We start from the raw sequence: 22,270 nt of genomic DNA, 5'->3' as shown, positions 1-22,270 counted from the left end.
GGACTGCCAGTTCCGATGCTGACAAACATCCCAATGAAAGAATGCCTATACCCAATTTTACAGTAGAGAGCGTGTTATCTGATCTAACTGAATTGCCTCTAATGTACAACACAGATACTGCTTAGAATCTGAAGACCTTAATCTCATCAGACCACAGGACTTTCTTTCACTTTCTAAAGGCTCATTATGTAAATGAAAATGTTTGTTTGTAAATGAATGTTTTATGTATACCATGATGCAGCTCTTCCATATTAACCCTTTGCCAACCAACTCAGTGTGCCACTGTATATTGCAACTCAGTCAGAATAACACACGTTATTCAGTTTTCATTGAAACCCTTTTATTTAAAGGCCACCCTACCCTTTTAGTTTACAGGGCCAGCCTAACATAGGCAGTGTGGTTGTAGTTTCACAAACGTGCTGGTATTTTTAAGCTTCTTTATAAAAGCTATAATGTATGCTCAGTGCCTTAAAGATGGTCCTCTTATCCATCTCAAAATCAGTGCTTATACTGTATATGATTAAATCCCTGAACTGATTTGTGATTAGTTGTCTCTACCATACCAATTACAAAGACATGGGCTATTTATCCATGTAACACTTTTTCCACACAGATGTTGACCAAAAACCCAGCAATGTTATGCAAGCAGGAATTCATTTTAAAATATATAACTGGGGTGTCACGGTGGCTCAGTTGGGGCGATCTGGGTCTTTTCCGTGTGGAGTTTGCATGTTCTCCCCGTATCTGTGTGGGTTTCCTCCAGAAGCTGCGGTTTCCTCCCACAGTCCAAAGACATGCAAGTGAGGTAAATTGGAGATACAAAATGGTCCATGACTGTGTTTGACAATAAACTTGTGAACTGATGAACCTTGTGTAACCAGTAACAACCTACATACTGTACATCAGCTTGAAGGAAGCAAGCTTTAACAAAATTCAAATATGCATTAAAAAAATAATATAGATTAGACAAATTAAAAAATCAAGGCAGTGTATAGCCAACTACATTAACAAACAAGGACATAAAATGACCCCCATATTTTTTTCTCAAAAAGGGATCATCGTCAGCTTGACAAACAGAGATGCCTATACAAGAAGACAAGTATCAAATCAATAAAACAACAAAAAAACAAACCTGAAAAAGCCAAGATATCTACAAAACCTTACATTGACTGGGACTGGAGAACGTAAATAGCTTTATAAATGATGAATAAATAAAGAGAAGGGTCAAAAAGACTCACATCATCAGTATCTTTAACTCGCAGGATCTGTTCTCTCAAGTCCTGCAGGTCATTGAATGTGGACTGTGCAGTTATGGAGTATACTAGTGCAAACCCCTGACCGTTCTTCATGTACAGGTCCCTCATGGCTGTAAATTGTTCCTATTAAAAAAAAGGAAGAAAATACAGTTTAACAGACTAAAATACAGTTTAACAGACTGAAATACAATTTAACAGACAGCAAACCATATTGCAACTATAGTAAATCTTTTACTTTAACAGTATTTCAAGGTACAGTAAAAAATTTGGAGTACATTTCTTACATAAAAAAGAAAATAATTCTTACTACTATGCATAAACTTTGGCTTGTTTAATCTATTTCAATATTATCAGAGACCTGCAGCTGGACTGTGATGGAATGAATACATTAGTATAAGGATAGCCCTCTAAATTATTGAGTTCAAGAGTTTCAGCCACACATATTGCTAAAAGGTTCACATGAAATAAATGGCGTTTTAAACTGGCCTTTCTTCTAGCTTAACTGTGCCTGTGTGTACCAAGCAGAATCCATAAAGACATGGTTTTAACAAGCTTGGCATGGATAAACTTCAGCAGCCTTCAAAGGCCTGGAACCTCAATGCCACTTAAAACACCTATGGGATGAACTGAAATGTTGACTGTGAGGATTTTTCAACCAACGTCGGTGCCTGATCTCACAGATGTGCTTTTGACTTAACAAGCTGAAATTTCTGTAGATGCTACAATTTGACAATATAGTTATGCCAATGATTTTAGAACGGGATGCCTTACAATTTCATGATCAGGTGTCTATATACAACGATCAGGCATAACATTATGACCACCTTAATATTGTGTTGGTCGCCCTTTTGCTGTCAAAACAGCCCTGCAACTGTGACGCACTGTGTATTCTGACACCTTTCTATCAGAACCAGCATTAACTTCTTCAGCAATTTGAGATACAGTAGCTCGTCTGTTAAATCGGCCAGCCTTTGCTCCCCACATGCATCACTGAGCCTTGGCTGCCCATGACCCTGTCGCCAGTTTACCACTGTTCCTTCCTTGGACGACTTTTGATAGATACTAACCACTGAAGACCGGGAACACCCCACAAGAGACCCAGTCGTCTAGCCATCACAATTTGGCCCTTGTCAAACTCGCTCAAATCCTTACGCTTGCCCATTTTTCCTGCTTCTAACACATCAACAGGATAAAATGTTCACTTGCTGCCTAATATATCCCACCCACTAACAGGTGCCGTGATGAAGAGATAATCAGTGTTATTCATTTCACCTGTCAGTGCTCATAATGTTATGCCTTGCCGGTGTATGTTTGGCCTCATTGTATAAAGAACATACAGGGGTTGGACAAAATAACTGAAACACCTGGTTTTAGACCACTATAATTCATTAGTATGGTGTAGGGCCTCCTTTTGCGGCCAATACAGCGTCAATTCGTCTTGGAAATGACATATACAAGTCCTGCACAGTGGTCAGAGGGATTTTAAGCCATTCTTCTTGCAGGATAGTGGCCAGGTCACTACGTGATGCTGGTGGAGGAAAACGTTTCCTGACTCGCTTCTCCAAAACACCCCAAAGTGGCTCAATAATATTTAGATCTGGTGACTGTGCAGGCCATGGGAGATGTTCAACTTCACTTTCATGTTCATCAAACCAATCTTTCACCAGTCTTGCTGTGTGTATTGGTGCATTGTCATCCTGATACACGGCACCGCCATTGGATGCACATGGTCCTCCAGAATGGTTCGGTAGTCCTTGGCAGTGACGCGCCCATCTAGCACAAGTATTGGGCCAAGGGAATGCCATGATATGGCAGCCCAAACCATCACTGATCCACCCCCATGCTTCACTCTGGGCATGCAACAGTCTGGGTGGTACGCTTCTTTGGGGCTTCTCCACACCGTAACTCTCCCGGATGTGGGGAAAACAGTAAAGGTGGACTCATCAGAGAACAATACATGTTTCACATTGTCCACAGCCCAAGATTTGCGCTCCTTGCACCATTGAAACCGACGTTTGGCATTGGCACGAGTGACCAAAGGTTTGGCTATAGCAGCCCGGCCGTGTATATTGACCCTGTGGAGCTCCCGACGGACAGTTCTGGTGGAAACAGGAGAGTTGAGGTGCACATTTAATTCTGCCGTGATTTGGGCAGCCGTGGTTTTATGTTTTTTGGATACAATCCGGGTTAGCACCCGAACATCCCTTTCAGACAGCTTCCTCTTGCGTCCACAGTTAATCCTGTTGGATGTGGTTTGTCCTTCTTGGTGGTATGCTGACATTACCCTGGATACCGTGGCTCTTGATACATCACAAAGACTTGCTGTCTTGGTCACAGATGCGCCAGCAAGACGTGCACCAACAATTTGTCCTCTTTTGAACTCTGGTATGTCACCCATAATGTTGTGTGCATTGCAATATTTTGAGCAAAACTGTGCTCTTACCCTGCTAATTGAACCTTCACACTCTGCTCTTACTGGTGCAATGTGCAATTAATGAAGATTGGCCACCAGACTGGTCCAATTTAGCCATGAAACCTCCCACACTAAAATGACAGGTGTTTCAGTTATTTTGTCCAACCCCTGTACATCCAGTCAATGCTTTATTGGCTGTTGGGTTTCCTAAGCCATGCTTTCTGTATTAATAAAAATGTAATGTCGTGGCACCCAACATCTTGTTGTCCAAGTTCAAACCTTCCTTTTTTAATTTGTTCGAATGGGCTTCATGCAGTTTTCTTCAATTTACCAAAAACATATTAGTAGGTGGATTGTTTGCTTCAAAGTCTTGACACTCCTGATCAGGATTCATTTACTACTAATAAAGATCAGCTGGGTGTCTAGATAGTCATGACTGGCTTTGTCTGTGGGGGGTGGACAAACAGTCTAGCCATTGGAAGATGCACTTGTCAGTGCGCTCTCAGTGCCAGTCCCAAGCCTGGACCTGGATAAAATAAAAGGGAGGGTTGCAACAGAAAGGGCACCTGACATAAAAACTGTAACATATCAGGTCTGCAGACCAGTAATGTGGAATACATAAATAAACGTGTTACCAAGTTAGCAGTAAATATCGAGGGTTAGGGAAGAGAAGCGCTCAAGTGTTGTCTGACGGTTTTACATTTTAAAGCCTTCTTGTTTGACCAAAAAACCCTTTTAATGCAGTGAACTGTACAATCCAGTCAAATTCTGACAAACTTACAGTAATTTCTTGTATGCAGAATGAAGAGGTAAATAATTTAAATGTACTAATTTGATCTTTGACCGATTTTGGCTGTTGTAGAGCACAAAGCCCAAGGATGCTGTTCATTATCTGTCACTTAAAAGAATGGAAAACAACAACCAATGTCTCAGCTCAGGAAAGAGGTCCCTTCTATCCCATCATCACCTGAGTGAGGGAAGCAGGAATCCTCTGTTAACAACCCTGAACACACTAACACACACTCCAGAACAAACAGACCTGCAGCACTTTTCCGAGCCTGGATTCTGACTGTGCCACTTTATCTGAACCCGAACCCGAGACATATTAGGGATTTTTTTTAGGGTTCAGCACTATAATGGATAAATCAGGCTGTCGGCTTTTCAGAAAATGTGCTTTTTATATAGGCCCAAATATGATTTGCTGGAAGTGAAAATAATATTAAGGTGTTTCTGCATTACAGCCTGAGTGGATGGTAAGGCAGCCCAGCAGGAATCCATCCTCAGTAATGCAACAACATGCAGCATTTAGAGTAAAAAGGATTTTTGAGAACCTCTAAAACTTAAAATGATATTTGAATGTTACATGTACTGGTTTACAATTTGCATTTGATTGTTTAGGGGGAATTTGAATTTTTTTTTACTTCTGTATTTTTAACAAACTACAAAACCATAATGCACATGCTGTTTTTTAAGCTATTTACTGCCATACTGGCCACATGAGTAGCAAACATCAGTCTGATATACACTATATGGCCAAAAGTATTTGAACACCTGACCATGAGCTTGCTGGACATTCCATTTCAAAAACAGTGTTAAAATAGAGTGACCCTTTTAGTAGTAGTCTTTTCAACTACAATAACAACCACTCTTTTCACAAGACTCTGAACTATGTCTGGGGGAATTTGTGCCCATGTAGTTTTTTTTTTTAATATATATCTTATGTTTTTTCTCCCATTTTTTCCCAATTTAGTGTAAATTTGTCTGGGGATCCCCGATTTTTTGCAGTTAAAGAGGGTATATTGCTGCCCACGCCTCCTCCGCCCCGCACACAGCCCTTAACTGAACCCTTTTCCACCCATGCACTCTGCACAGGTGGCTCTATCTGCCAATCAGGGTCCTTACACAGAGTTTGAAGACCCCACCCTCATATTCTGGTCATCCCTCCCTGCTGGCACTGCCTATTATGCCCGCCAGATGGCGCCCAGCCAACCGGTGGAAATGCTGAGTTTCAAACCCAGGAATCTCGATGCTGGTGTGCTAGCGGAATATCCCGCTGTGACACCTGGGTGCTGAAACAGCATTTGTATGGCTGGGCACTGATGTTGGGCCAGAGGTCAGGGCTCTGTGCAGGCCACTGGAGTTTATTTAAATCAAGCTTGTCTTCATGTTTTATAGATCTTGCCTTGTGCATAGGGGTACAGTCATGCTGGAACAGGAAAAAGCCTTCTCAAAAAGCATATTATCTCCTTTATATAATTGATTTATTACACCTGTTAGCAACTGCTGTGGCTGAAACACATGAATTCAAAAATTAGAAGGGGTGTCCCAACACTTTACATTTTTGTGACATGGTCATAATATGTATCAGCAAATGTAAAAAATATTAATGTTATTTATTTTCATACTTCATGCTGCTTTGAAGGCACAGGATTCACAGGTGTGAGAAACAAAAACAGTTACAAAGTTTCATTTTCTGTATTTAGTTATTTAGTCTCACTGGCCAGTCAGCTATGTTTGAGATACAGAAGGCAGAATCACCTCCTTGCTGCTTTAACAGTGGCATAAACTATCTGGTCAAAGTGTCGGCAAAAACAGCCAGAGATTCCACAAACATGTTTCTCTTTACCTGTGGTGCTTTCTGAAGGTCTGAGCACTGTTTGGACTTTGTAAAGAAAGAAACATGTACAAGCCAGTGGCCTTTCTATTTTGCATGTGGCAGGGGTCATAAATAGAATGTGGAATTAGACATATCCAAGTTGAGGGAAGTATGGAAGACAATGCCCAACTTTGTGTACTCTTAGCTGTTCTTTACACCAACATGTTAACATTTGTTGTTTAATGTTAGTAACAAAACCAAACAGACAACTGACTCAGACGTTTTGTGTTGCAATATTAGGTAGTTAATATATTAACATATTACTCATCAAAACCTTTCGGCCAATCAATTAACACAAGGCAACCTGGAGCAAAAGTACAAAATTATTTACCGTCCCTGCAGTGTCCAGAATCTCCAACATACACTGTTGGCCGTCCACTTCCACTTGCTGCAAAAGAAAAGAGAGAAAAACCATTAAAAAAATGCTTTGCTTATATAAGGTCATGTGTTTTACTGACTTTCACTGCAGTGGTGAGCAAGTCTATTAGGCTCCATTCACCTGATACATGGCGAAACTGCACTGCCTGTGCCCTTGTTTCCTATGGAGTACTAATTCCTATTTTTAAGAAAGTCAACAGCAAGGCTATCACTGTGTTTATTTTTAGTGCAGACTGGCTGTGTCTGCAGGGAGATGGTCGAATGGGTTCTTTAATGAAGCTACTGCAATTGCGACCTCTGCTGGCTGGTTGAGGCACCTGTATAAGAGATGGATGACTTATGGATAGCAGTGTGTGACCGTCCATACGCAATACTGCTCCCTGTGAAACTCTGTTTCTGGCTGGTGAAAAGAAATGGTTGGGAATTCCACATATGTCAAAGGGGGCGTGCAATAGGTTCTTCTTAATCAGGTGGGTGTGAGCAGTTGCATGAGTTAAAATTGGGGGAATTGGATGAGACTAGATTGGGGCAAAGGGGGAAAATAGAATAAAAAATCATCAGTTTCAGTTTCATTTGGGATAAAAATATTTCTGGTACTACACAAGTAATGATATAATGAGTCTGACAGAAAGCATTGCTCTATTTAAAGGGTTTCCATCCTCTTTTCTGAATGTGACAGTACTACACTGGCTCACATCCACTGCTTTACAGCTTTTTCTGTCAACGCCGGTAAACCTCGCCCAGCGGAAGTGCCCCCAGGGCATCGGCATGTAGCAAAGAGAGGAAGAGGGGTGGTGACCCACACAGGACTTCCTGTTACAGTTAAAAAGAAGCTGCATTTTTAGTCACAGTTGTCATTTCAGGGTCACACAACATACCAATGAATAAATAAAGTGTCAGTGAGCATGACAAAAGGCAGTATAATTTATACCTGAGGTATGTTCTTCTCTACCAACCAGAGATTACTCGTGCACCCAGGTAAATCACTGCACCAGCAGAGAGCGGTGCAACTCAACATGTACACGGTGACAGAAATACATACACAGTGACACTCTTTGGTACAATAAGTGATGACACATTTAGACTTGTTTAAATGGAGCTTAAAATGAAGTCACTGTCGGCTTGGAGTGAATGCTTTACACCAGTTTGGCTAAACAGATGGTTAAGGGCACGTTTTCACCATGTCAATGTGGATTTTCTTCAGGTATTCTGGTTTCCTCCATCGTTTCTCTCTATATGCCAGTAGGTAGACTGAATGCTCTACATTGTCCCTAGGTGTAAAAGAATGAGCACATTTTCCCCATTATCTCCCTAATTTAGTCATTTCCAATTTCCAGTTGTGAATCTGCTGCTGCTTGCACAGTCTGCCGCTTGCAGATCCCATATCTGATCACGGGGAGCCGGATCACCACACGCCCCTTTCAATACATGTCCAATCTGCAGCCGCTTATTATCACCTGCTAGTGTTGGGTTCCCACACTGAGTTGTATGGCATACGGAGAGCCACGCTAAGCTCCATGTGACTCCCCCCACTTTCGCAGACCGCGCATTTCACAGCAGTAGAGGGAAGAGACCCCGTCTGACCCTCCCTACCTCAAACACTGCCAACTATTATAGTCAGCAATAACTTTATCAGCAATTTGTGGTACAGAGGCTATTTTTTGGAATCCAACCTTTGCTTCCTCACATGCATCAATTAGCAGTGGGAGCCCATGACCCTGTCGTTCACTTTAGGGAAGGACCAACCACTGCATGTCAGGAAAGCCCCACAAGACCTGTCATATTCTTTCAGACACAGTCAAATGTGTCTGTGTAGATGCCCTGCCTTCCAATAGCACCACTGAGATTGAACCCAGATCTTAGAGGTAGGGATGTAACAATACACACTACCCATGGAGCAATGCGATTCCCGATACTGGGTTACTGATAAAATTTTTAAACTAAATGAAATTGAAGACAAATTATGACCAAGATTCCTTTTATTATTTCTTTTTAAAACAATAAAATAAAATACTGTATTTCTGTTTATCTTTTATTTATCTAAATAATGAATGTCCTTTTATTTCTGAGGTAGGTAAAAAAAAAAAAGTGAAATGAAATTTTAAAACAAATCCCACATTAAATAAATAAATAATACAAATAAAGAAAGTATCCTCACATAAATAAATTTGGCTGGAAAATTCCGAATCTGGCAACCCTGTAGTGACGTCAACATCGATCCATTATATATGTAAACCGATTTGAATCTTGTGGTGCATCATTACACCCCTACTTAGAGGTGGTGGGCTAGAGTAGTAAACCGCTGCTTCATCCGAATGTTAGTATTTTTAAGTGTAAACAAATATATCTAAAAACAAAATTGCTATGAAAAGTGTATATGTTTAGGAAGGTTATATAAAAATAAATTAAGGATTTAAGACTAGTGTAAATTTAAGACTAGCGTAATAGACAGCCAAGCCACCCTGGCACCTTTATGCGTTTATTATAGGGCTGTCAAACGATTAAAATTTTTAATCGCGATTAATCTCAGAATTTCATATAGTTAATCGCGATTAATCGCATTAAATAAAATCTGTGTAAATGTTATAGAAAACAAGGATTTTTAAGTGAAATGTGAAAAGTGGACGTTTCTACACGAAGTGAGTGTGTTTTGACCCTTTTGGGGCTTCCATAGTTCATGGACTAGCGTGCTTGACTCCGGTATTCTGTGCCGTAACAGATTAAGTTAATGAAGTGTTTTGCTCCAGACAACTTGTGAATATACCGTGTATTTATTTCTTTATTATGCAAGTGCATCCCTACGACGCTCAGTTATATTATTTTAACAAACCGCAAATGAACAACGGTGGCAAGTCCGACATTAAAACGTTGGTTCTACCAGTCAAGTCTCAACATGAACTAGAATTTGCGTTAACGGCACTATTTTTTTTAATCACGTTAAATTGAGATTGCGTTAATGCGTTATTATCGCGTTAACTTCGACAGCCCTAGTTTATTATTATTGTTTTATCCATTTCCTTTACATATTAATGTTTAAAACTATTTCCCTTTAATGACAGGTGATGGAAATTGGACCTCATTTTGTGAAGATTAAAGAAATCTTACCTTTCTATACGAGTCTTCTATTGTTGGGTCATACTTCTCCACAAAGATGCCTTGAACAAACTGAACAGTCTAGTTCAGGAAATAAAGACAAACAGAAAAGAAAAATACAAAAGAGAATATAAAAAATGTGTATTCAAAAGTTTAATCAATGACTTTACTTTAACTGATATATATGTATAAGGTAAGACTCTGCTCATTGTAAAGGACTGTCATAATATTTACTACTATATTCACTACCACTTCATCCTAATAGCTAGTCCGGTTCCTTCAGAATTACTGGGAGCAATGTAGTAACACACACACTGGACAGGATGCCAATACATGAAAGGGGCATCAGCCATCCCCCAAGACAGTCAACCATGTCTGTATGTTCGTTTGTTTGTTTATTAGGATTTTAACGTCATATTTTACACTTTGGTTACATTCATGACAGAAACGGTAGTTACTCATTACAAGGTTATATTGAAGACAGTCTCAACTGAATGTCTTTGGACTGCGAGAGGAAATCAGAGAACCCGGAGGAAACCCACGCAGACACGGGGAGAACATGCAAACTCCACACAGAAAGGACCCTGACCGCCCCATCTGCGTATCGAACCCAGGACATTCTTGCTGTGAGACGACAGTGCTACCCACTTAGCCACCGTGCCGCCCTCATGTCTGTATGTAGACGCCCAACTGGACGATAGCACAACTGTAGATTCAAACCCTAGATCCCAGCAGTAGCGGGCTGGCAAAATTCACAGCTGTCACCCGAGTGTCCTCACGCAAAGAAACAAAATAGTATTTAAATTAGAATACTCTATGAATTCATTTAATTCTAAATACATTTTTGTATTTAGACAAAGGGGGCAGACACACACTTTTGTTTAACATTGAAAAAAAAACATTGTTTTGCATGATTTTTAGATTTAATTTCAAAATGGCAAGTCTCTAAAACATTTACAAAGTAAAATATCCATTTCAGATTTTGGATGACTTGAACTGCAGTTCTTTTTCCCCACCCTCACAACCCCACCCAGGTAAATTTCATACCTGTGGGGAAATAATGCAGACATACACACACACAAAGAGATTTTAAACAGGCACACCTAAATTGCCTGCTGATCCAAAGCGCACACATTTCCGACTTTATTACTACGGAAAAATGTAGAAACAAAGTGATGATGAACTCAATCCACTTTCTGATCTTATATATATATATAAATTTCTTAGCATTTTTATTAATAAAACTGATGGGAAAGGGTGTAATTATTATAGGTCATGTAGTTAGGTACTAGTAACTATGTTCTTAAATAATTCTAATTTTATTCATAAGGAATTGTTCAATATAATATTATTTTGTATAATAATAATTGTTGATATTATACATATTTACATTTTCATTTACATTTTCAGCATTTAGCAGACGCTTTTATCCAAAGCGACTTACACAATGAGCAATTGAGGGTTAAGGACCTTGCTCAGGGACCCAACAGTGGCAACTTGGTGGTGGCGGGGCTTGAACCGGCAACTTTCTGTTTACTAGTCCAGTACCTTAACCACGGAGCTATCACTGGCCTATATATATATATATATATATATATATATATATATATATATATATATATATATATATATATATATATATATATATATATATATATATACACACATACATACATACACACACACGATGACTTACAAGTGGATGAAACCTTTTAACTGTATCACCTGACCAAACAGCTTACAATCTGCACATGTATTGCTGATGCCAGTGCCACTGCTGTGCTTCATACAGGTAGAAAGCACTATTACAGTGTTACATTATACTAGTCTAACCTTACAGCTTAATGATCCCATTTTACAGCCGGGCCTCTGCCTCAGAGCATGAACCAGAAAAAAAGGATTAATGGGAACGCATTTACTCATCACATGCACCCCAGAACCAGTGCTTTAAATAGAGTTAATGGACAAGGAAAGTCTATGAGCTGTGGACTGAAAAGCCCAGCCTAATCTGGAGAGAGGGACGGGAAAGGAGACGAACATGTCATTAACATGCGCATACACACGCACATACGAGTTTCTCGCCAGGCCCAAGGTAAATAAGTTGGGTAATTGTGGCAGTTTTCCAGTGGATTAGGTGTTTGTGCTATGTGTTGGAAATAAGTTGGGTAAAGTGTTGCGAGAGGATACGACACAAACATGACTAATGGTAAAAGTGTACATTTACGCCAACGTGGCAAAAATGTGAACATCTTGCAAAAAATACAAGACAAAGTTATTTGTCAAGTGTTTTATATATCAGAGGTGATACAGCGATCAGATTTTAATCCATCTAAAGTGTAAATGCAATCGGTTAACATCTTATTAGGTTACACTCCAGATACGATTATATTTGTAACTGTAACACATCTGAAAGACGATGTAAGACAGGTTTACACTGTTAGTGCAGGGGTGATGTGGCAGTGTTTAAGCTGATGGCCTAAAATATGTGGACACCTGACCATGAGCTTGTTGGACATCTCATTTCAAACTATGACCACTAATATGAAGTGGTAGCTCAGTGGTTAAGATACTAGACTAGGCGCCCAGTTGGCGCAGCGGGATATTCCGCTAGCACACCAATGCTGAGATTCTGAACTACTCGTTTTTTTTTTAAACTCGGCATTGCCACCGGTCGGCTGGGTGCCATCTGGCAGGCATAATTGGCAGCGCCTGCAGCAGATACTGATTGGCCACCGTATCTGCAGGGGGGACGACCGGACTATGTGTGGGTAGGTGGGGCTTCATATGCTGTGTAAGTACCCTGACTGGCGGAAGAGACGCCTGTGCAGAATGCAGGGGCGAGAAGAGGAGGGCTGTGCACATGTCGGAAGAGGAGTGTGCTGCAACATGCTCTCCTCGGATACAATCAGGTATCCCTCAGGAGTGGAAGACAAAATTGACTGTGCTAAATCGGGAGGAAAATGGGGAGAAAATAGAATAAAAAAAAATAGAATAAATAAATAAATAAAAATACTAGCCTAAAACTCAAAAGGTTGCCGGTTCAAGCCCCACCACTGCCAAGCTGCCATTGTTGGGCCCCTGAGCAAGGCCCTCAATTGCTCGGAATGATCACAATCGCTTTGGATAAAAGCGTCTTCTAAATGCTGCAAATGTTAGCTGGTTCTTGTTGTCAGCTGGTTCTTTGCAACGATAACAGCCTCAACTCTCCTACCAAAGCTTTTCACAAGATCTGGAGTGTGTCTGTGGGAATATGTGCCCACACAGTTAAAAGACCATTTGTGAGGTTAGGTATCGAAGTTGAGCCTGGCTTGCACTTGACGTTCCAAACCATCCATAGGCCTAACATCAGGCAAAACATTATGACCACCTTCCTAATATTGTTTTGGTCCCCCTTTTGCTGCCAAAACAGCCCTGACCTGTCGAGGCATGGACTTCACTAGACCCCTGAAGGTGTGCTGTGGTAACTGGCACCAAGATGTTAGCAGCAGATCCTTTAACTCCTGTAGGTTGTGAGGTGGGGCCTCCATGGATCAAACTTTGTTTGTCCAGCACATCCCACAGATGCTCGATTGGATTGAGTTCTGGGGAATTTGGAGGCCAAGTCAACACCTCAAACTTATTGTTGTGCTCCTCAAATCATTCCTGAACTATTTTTGCTTTGTGGCAGGGGGCATTATCCTGCTGAAAGAGGCCACAGCCACCTGGGAATATGGTTTCCATAAAAGGGTGTACATTGTCTGCAACAATACTTAGGTAGGTGGTAGGTGGGTGGTACGTGTCAAAGTAACATCCACATGGATGGCAGGACCGTCACATTGCCTCCGCCGGCTTGCCTTCTTCCCATAGTGCATCCTGGTGCCATGTGTTCCCCAGGTAAGCGACGCACACGCACCCGGCCATCCACGTGATGTAAAAGAAAACATTAATCATCAGACCAGGACACCTTCTTCCATTGCTCCGTGCCCATTGTTGGCGATTTTGGCGGTGGACAGGGGTCAGCATGGGCACCCTGACTGGTCTGCGGCTATGCAGCCCCTTAAGCAACAAACTGTGATGCACTGTGTATTCTGACACCTTTCTATCAGAACCAGCATTAACTTCTTCAGCAATTTGAGCTACTGCTTGTGTCTATTGGATCAGACCACACAGGCCAGCCTTCACTCCCCATGTGCATCAATGAGCCTTGGTCGCCCATGACCCTGTCACCGGTTTACCACTGTTCCTAATATATCAGCCTAATATATCCCACCCACTAACAGGTGCCGTGATGGAGATAATCAGTGTTATTCCATTGACCTGTCAGTGGTTATAATGTTATGCCTAGTCAGTGGACATAATCTTTTGACTTCAACTGTATGAACATTTACCAGAAGACTTTACTTTCTGCTTGGCTGCCTTTTATTAGGTGCCTTTATTTTTCCTGGCACTTTTCTTCTTCCATTCGTTTCCTATATAGCCTATAAACGTCACTGTTTCTGGGACGTATTTTAGAGAAGCGTACAGTCATTTCTACCTGCTGTGTCATTACCATAACACAGAGCGGCCTGGAATAAAGCACATGCATAGTCATTATACCGCGGCTCGATGAAACGAGACAAGACCAACAATCCAGGGTCCGGCTGTGTGCCCACAGTCTGCTGGTGACCTGACTGAGAACTTGTCCACCAGTCATGGAAATCAGAAAATATCTGTACATTTAACCCTGGGCACAGGGCACAACTATACTGGACGCTACATTGTTGAAAAATGCATTTACGAGGCACAACCTGAGATAGTACAGGAACTAATGAGTTCTGGAATAACCTAGAATAAGGACGACGATTCGTAGAAGGTCCTGGTTTGCATTTCCACCACAGTGCAGGCCATGTGACCACTGTGTAAAAGCAGAGTGATGGAAATCATGTGACGTTTGTGACATCTCAGCACCCAGGGAATGTACAAGACAGTGATAACCAAGCACTTAAGGTGCTGGACAACTACTATTAATACTATTAATACTACTAATACTGAGGGCACGGTGGCTTGGTGGGTAGCACTGTGTGGAGTTTGCACGTTCTCCCTGTGTCTGTGTGGGGTTCCTCCCACAGTCCAAAGACATGCATTGAGGGGAATTTTAGATATAAAATTATCCATGACTGTATTTGACATTAAACTTGAACTGATGAATCTTGTGTAACCTGTAACTACCTGTCCTGTCATAAATGTAAAACATGACATTTAAATCCTAATAAACAAATATATAATACCACTAATACTACTAATTTATAAAGCAGTATTCAAATATCAAAATGACAAATGGGTTATTCGAAGTATTTACAGAACTTCATCATTTATTCATGTGTAATAATTACTGGCACGATGGCTCGGTGGGTAGCACAGTCACCTCACAGCAAAAAGGTCCTGGGTTCGCTCCCCAGGAGGGGCGGTCCAGGTCCTTTCTGTGCAGAGTTTGCATGTTCTCCCCGTGTCTACGTGGGTTTCCTCCGGGAGGTCTGATTTCCCCCCACAGTCCAAAAACATGCAGTCAGGTTAATTGGAGACACTGAATTGCCCTATAGGTGAATGGGTGTGTGTATGTGTGTGTGTGTATGTGTGTCTGCCCTGCGATGGACTGGCACCCCGTCCAGGGTGTTACTGTGTGCCTTGCGCCCATTGAAAAGCTAGAATAGGCACCCCCAAGCGACCCTAATTGGATAAGCGGTTAAGAAAGTGAGTGAGTGAGTGTTTAGGACTGTGGGGATCTGGAGCCCACCCAGAAACACAGGGCACAGTGAGTATACACACAATACACCACCATTCTTAGAATAAGAAAAATAACTGGAGCACTTACCAGAGCGGACTTGCCGACACCTCCAGAGCCGAGGACTACCAACTTGTATTCACGCATCATGCACTGTGTCTGTTACCTGAAGAAATAAAAGATAAAAAGGGTCTCTGTTATATTCTTTACACCTTTTATAGAAACTTTTGCTTTTAGCTGCCCCTGCATGTTTGGGGGTCAGTGGATTACTCTGGTAAACTTTATTTGACATGCTCTAATGGACTCTCTCTTTTTGCACTGACAAGTGCACCTCCCAGTGACTAGGATGAGTGGCCATGTAACCCCCCTACCAACAAAGCCCCCCCCCAATGCACAAGTCACCTTAAGTGAGTTTGTATGAACTTGGCAATAAGTTAAGTGTACTTCAGTTGCATCCCCAATCTCCAGATCTCAATCCTAATAGAGTACATTTTGATCTAATTCCAACTATACAACTCTGAAGTGTTATCTTATGGAGATACTTATGTGAAACTGACCCTAGAGAAGAGATGCAAAAGTTCTAAACAACAAGTAGATGACAAGTAGATGGGACCCCAGTTCCAAAATGATATAAAAGAAAAAAAAAACTGCTGTTGCTTACATGGTCAGTAAAATACTGTGATGTATGTACCTACTCATTTATTTATCTTTAATAACTGCTTTATCCTGACTACAGCTGTGGTCAGTCTGGTAAAACCCTGATACACGACAACATTGAAAGGTTTTCTGGGCACACATTGGGCCTATTAATATTAAGCCAGCCAATCTGAATAATGTTACTGATCGTACATCCTTTATGACCACCATTCACTCCATTTACTTCCAGCATGATGCTGACATTTCACAAAGCACAAGATACCATAAGTGAGTTTTTATGAATTTAGCAATGAGTTGAGTGTACTTCAATTGCCTCCCCAGTCTGCAGATCTTAATGCTATTGGAGTACATTTAGACTGTAGTAGAACAAGTGATTTAAACTGAGGCTGTTCTATCCAGTATAAGAAAGGTGTTTCTAATAAAGTGTCCAGTGAGCGTGTATAAATAAATACATTTTAAGTTTGGGGTTACAATTAGGGGGCAGGGGTAGCTCAGTGGTTAAGGTCCTGGACTAGTAATTAGAAGGGTGCCAGTTCAAGCCCCACCACTGCCACTGTTGGGCCCCTGAGCAAGGCCCTTAACCCTCAATTGCTCAAAATCGTGTTCAGTCATAATTGTAAGTCGCTTTGAATGAAAGCATGTAAATGCAACTAAAAAAGATACAGAATGCACTATTAATAGATTTATTAATAGATAACAGCAAGTAGCTGTTATCTCTTCAATAGATGTGAAATCCACTCCCTTTTATCTTAAGCGTTAGTGTAAGCTTCCTGTGCTAACTTTAAGGCGTCACCGGCAGAAGCTTGCGGGCTTGTCAATACCCCGACGCCTGTCCTTATTTAAAAGGTCACAATACTACAGGTTTAAACAGTTTGGCGTGAGGAATCAGATGAGAAGCCAGAACCTTTAAGTAATAGCTCTTTAAAACTTTATGTGAGGAACACAACACTTCTCTTGAGGGTGTGGTAGAGCATAACAGCACAGCTCACACACAGCTCTCACACAGACAGCTCACACACAGACACACACACACACACAGACTCTCTGGTTCACTCAGCTTTGTTCTTCTTTTTCACTTCTGTTATTCTAGTTCTCGAACAGAAGTAGTGTTCCTGCTGATGACACACCGGTCATCACACAGTGCTACTTTAATATAAATAAAATATTTATTTTCTATTTCTCTGCCTGAGCACTACATAGGCAAAATTTACATCATCTTAAGCGCTCCTGAGAAGAAGTCTGTCTAAATTCTTAGATACTTAAAATGCTCCCTACTGAGGTGCCTTAATTCTAAGCAATAATCTGACTGAATAACAATGGAAGCATCTGATGCTTCCCTAGCAGTAAAGGCAATGGCAGCATTCAGTGTGGCACAACTTCTCTCACAAGAAATTACAAATATGGCAGAGGAACGAGGAGCAACAAACACAGTTTTGTTTGTTTGTTTATTAGGATTTTAACATCATGGTTTACACTTTGGTTACATTCATGACAGGAACGGTAGTTACTCATTACACAAGGTTCATCAGTTCTCAAGGTTATATCAAACACAGTCGTGGACAATTTTGTATCTTCAATTCACCTCACTTGCATGTCTTTGGACTGTGGGAGGAAACCGGAGCACACGGAGGAAACCCACGCAGACATGGGGAGAACATGCAAACTCCACACAGAAAGGACCCGGACCGCCCCACCTGGGGATCGAACCCAGGACCTTCTTGCTGTAAGGCTACAGTGCTACCCACTTAGCCACCGTGCCACCCCACAATTCTCATTGATTTTTAATTTGTATAAATGTGTACAAGTGTCATTTATTTGCAAATTTGGTCAGTGACAATTTAACCATTTTCGGTACACAGAGTGAGCTCTTAGCTGGCATGCTAGCAGGTTGTGTCGCCTCAGCCCATTGGTTTAACCTTGTTTCTACACTCACTGTCCATTTTATCAGCTCCACTTACCATATAGAAGCACCTTGTAGTTTTACGATTACTGACTGTAGTCCATCTGTTTCTCTACATACTTTTTTTAGCCTGCTTTAACCCTGTTCTTTAATGGTCAGGACCCCCACAGGACCACCAAAGAGCAGGTATTATTTAGGTGGTGGATCTCAGCACTGCAGTGACACTGACATGGTGGTGGTGTGTTAGTGTGTGTTGTGCTGGTATGAGTGGATCAGACACAGCAGCGCTGATGGAGTTTTTAACCACCGTGTTCACTCACTATCCACTTTATTAGACGCTCCTACCTAGTTGATCCACTTTGTAGATGTAAAGTCAGAGCTGATCGCTCATCTATTGCTGCTGTTTGAGTTGGTCATCTTCTAGACCTTCATCAGTGGTCACAGGGCGCTGTTGGCTGGATATTTCAGGTTGGTTAACTATTCTCAGTACATCAGTGACAGTGAGGTGTTTAAAAACTCCAGTAGCGCTGATGTGTCTGATCCACTCATACCAGTACAACACACACTAACACACCACCACCATGTCAGTGTCACTGCAGTGCTGAGAATGATCCACCACCTAAATAATACCTACTCTGTGGTGGTCCTGACCAGTGAAGGAGAGCATGAAAGTGGGCTAAGAAAGCATTAAGAGATGGACTACAGTCAGTAATTGTAGAACTACAAAGTGCTTCTATATGGTAAGTGGAGCTGATAAAATAGACACTGAGTGTAGAAACAAGGCGGTGGTTTTAATGTTATGGCTGATAGGTGTATATTTGCAAGCCAGTCATCAGAACAATGAATCACACTGAGCTTAATGCACTTATCAGGGTTGTGTACACTTGCTAGTATTTTACCAACTGGAAACACAGCAGGAGGTGATAAAATTATTAAAGGCAGCTTCAGAAATCCTCCACTGAACACACCAAAGAAGATACTCTGTTCTCTCGTGGTGCATTTAGTGTCGCATCATGTGACATCACGTCCTGTGTTTGGTTCATTTAGATGCCTTTGATATAAATCGCTGAAATTAATCGCACCAGAATTGGTTTAGAAACAGACCTAGACCCCCCTGCTCGAGCAATCTCTGTCCTCTTTTTGGCTCGAAAGGGAGCGTTCCTACTCACTGTAATGAACCACACTAACAGAGCAATCACACCAGGGTTAGTTTTAATCCAACCAAAGCTGGATTTAATTGAATAGCTCATCTCTTTGTGACCTTTATGAGTATGGTAGACACCGTCTACAGCAAAAATCAAAACTAGCTACTGGTCTGATTATACAGAACCATATATAGAACCATTGTAGAGAGGTTGAAGACCATCTTAAAGGAACTTAACATAACCTCAGAGCTCAGTTTAGTTCTAGAGGGCTGTGGCTGCACCTAAAGGTGGATTTTACAAGATAAATGTCTTGCACTTTGTTCACCACGAGGCTGGGCGTTTATTGCCACTTTTATGTGAGGTTTACGCCTTTCATGTGATACGCAGCAAAACCACTTTCTGCTGACTGTGCGACAAGCTTAAAATAATAAACACCACTGACAATATTGACTGACAGTATTAACAGTTTATTGACATGCAGGTTTGTATGATATTTATTTGCATTTAAAACAAGAACGCTCAGACAGTGTCATCATTTGAAGTTGGGCTGGATGCTACATCGCAAATATCGATATATTCCATGTTACTTTTTACACAATGTTGTTTGTTTATTATGATTTTAACGTCATGTTTTACACTTTGGTTACGTTCATGACAGGAAACGGTAGTTACTCATTACACAAGGTTCATCAGTTCACAAGGTCACATCGAACACAGTCATGGACAATTTTGCATCTCCAATTCACCTCACTTGCATGTCTTTGGACTGTGGGAGGAAGCCGGAGCACACGGAGGAAACCCACGCAGACACGGGGAGAACATGCAAACTCCACACAGAAAAGACCCGGACCGCCCCACCTGGGGATCGAACACAGGACCTTCTTGCTGTGAGGCGACAGTGCTACCCACTTAGCCACCGTGCTGCCCTTTTACACGATGTTGAAAATGACCATATTCGATAGAGAGTATGTGTAGAATACACAGGTTACCATTTGAGACTGTTTAAAACAGAGCACAAAAGCGCCGCGTGGAACTATTTCCTTCGCATGATTGGGTGGGCGCGTGCACACAAACAGGGAAACTGAATCACTGAGTCAACGAGTCAGAAACGACTCTTTTCAAATGAATTATTCATTGGAATCGAATCAGGGAGCTGTGCTCTTATCTATGGTTAAGATTCATTCATTTTGCTCACTCTTTTTCAGTTCATTTGTTAAAGAGATTCAGATGTATTAACCAATCAGAGCTTTCGAATTCAGATTTTGGGCAGAATTTCAATCTCTCTCTTCATTGGTTGTAGAGGTTCAAGTGACAACTTAGTAAACAGCTTTTTACCGCGAAAGCAGAGAATACATTTACTGTCTAAGACGGTTTTCATTAGTTATGTGGACAAACACAGTTGGAAATGGATTGATATATTCTGGAAATATTCAGGAAACATACAAGATGGCCTCCAAGAAGAAAAAAGTGGATTATATCCCTAATGGAACAACACACGGATATAGATTTAGTTTGAAGAAGATAAGCTCAGGTAAGCAGCGGTTATGATTTTATGCTGCTGTGCGGTTGATCTGGGTCGCGGTGCTGCTGTTTATCGTGCTCTTTCATTCTGCAATGATAGCAAAGCATTATCAAATATTAAACGTTTTCGGGATTTTTTTGATGCTCATTTATTTGAAGTAAAACGGACAGCAGAAATGTGAGATTCTGCTGGTTTGTTTGATATAAATATTGTCAATATTAATATAAATACAGCCTTATAATAATACAAAATATAAACACTGTTATTCTGTCAGAATGTATCAGAACTACAGTATTTTGTGTTTTAAGATAACTTATAAACAATATAAGCTAAAATACGGGCAGTGTCCTGTCATTGTACTTTAAAATTACATTATATCGTATCGTATATCGCCACTTCTCATATCACACAGCCCTAATTTGAAGACGTGAGAAGATAAAAAAACAGCAAAAGAATAGAGTGGCTTTATAAACATTAGTTTTTCTTTCATCTAAGTCATACTGAAGAGCTACGAAGCCATGTCAAGCGGTTCCAGGTTAAAAAAGCTTAATATCTAAAATACAAACCAGGTCTCCACATTTCACAGCTCAGTAGTCACCATGTAGTATTCTTTATATTATTTATCACAATGTTAGGGTTCTGATTTAAAGTGGAATTAAACTATGTTTTGTCAAACATTGAGACTCAGTTTCTCTTCACCATGTCTCTGCTACTATGTCTTTTTTTCTCACTGGTGATGCTCTGAAAAGGTCAGTGGAAAGCTGGGTCAAAGTTCAATCAGATTTAATCAACTCTGAGTGCAGCAACAAGTGGTAAAAACTGAGCGGCGCTTAAGTTAGTGCAGAAGCAAAATAAGCAGCACCGCCACGCTTCACAGAACACAATGAGTGCGAATGCGAATGCAGCCTTAAGGCAATGCTTATAAATAAAGCATATCAAACATGTTATACCAAAATGAGTTTCAATAAAGAAAATGCCACTTGGAGGAGTTATGATCTCAGGTGAAACTTTTCTGGATAGATTTTTAAGTGGTAGGTAAGTGTGCTGTAAATCTGACAGGCAAACACCACACCAGGTGTAAAACATGCTAGTGGTGTCATGATATGGATTTGCTTTTTTGCAGAAGAGGGTGGCAATCGGGTCATTCATCAGTTCACAAGTTTAATATCAAACACAGTCATGGACAATTTAGTATCTCCAATTCACCTCACTTGCATGTCTTTGGATTGTGGGAGGAAACCGGAGCTCCCGGAGGAAACCCACACAGACACGGGGAGAACATGCAAACTCCACACAGAAAGTGGACCGCCCCACCTGGTAATCGAACCCAGGACCTTCTCGCTGTGAGGTGACAGTGCTACCCACTGAGCCATCGTGCCACCCGGTTAGGGCTTATAAGATAATGATTGATGCCGTAAACTTGCGAGTTCGAATCTCAGCTCTTCCACCAGCAGGTCAGGTGCCTATATGAACAATGTTTGGCTCGTGTCAAGGTAGGGACTGTCGGAGG

The 22,270-nt window shown here is 41.2% G+C and overlaps 1 protein-coding gene across 1 annotated transcript in view; it reads right to left on the bottom strand.

Moving 5' to 3' along the window:
• Positions 1-22,270, bottom strand: part of rap1b (RAP1B, member of RAS oncogene family) — a 95,422-nt gene that overhangs the window by 11,954 nt on the left and 61,198 nt on the right. Inside the window, exons 2-5 of the mRNA XM_062995970.1 lie at positions 15,627-15,702; positions 9,809-9,877; positions 6,657-6,713; positions 1,239-1,379 (exon numbers count right to left, since the gene is read on the bottom strand). Of these exons, the coding sequence (XP_062852040.1) occupies positions 1,239-1,379; positions 6,657-6,713; positions 9,809-9,877; positions 15,627-15,686 (327 nt within the window). The 5' untranslated portion in view covers positions 15,687-15,702. The remainder of the gene's footprint in view (positions 1-1,238; positions 1,380-6,656; positions 6,714-9,808; positions 9,878-15,626; positions 15,703-22,270) is intronic.

This window comes from Trichomycterus rosablanca, chromosome 1, assembly GCF_030014385.1.
Source record: "Trichomycterus rosablanca isolate fTriRos1 chromosome 1, fTriRos1.hap1, whole genome shotgun sequence".
In the NCBI taxonomy this organism is placed as follows: domain Eukaryota; kingdom Metazoa; phylum Chordata; class Actinopteri; order Siluriformes; family Trichomycteridae; genus Trichomycterus; species Trichomycterus rosablanca.
Note: the sequence above shows the minus strand (reverse complement) of the source record. Positions and strands in the feature narration are given on the sequence as shown.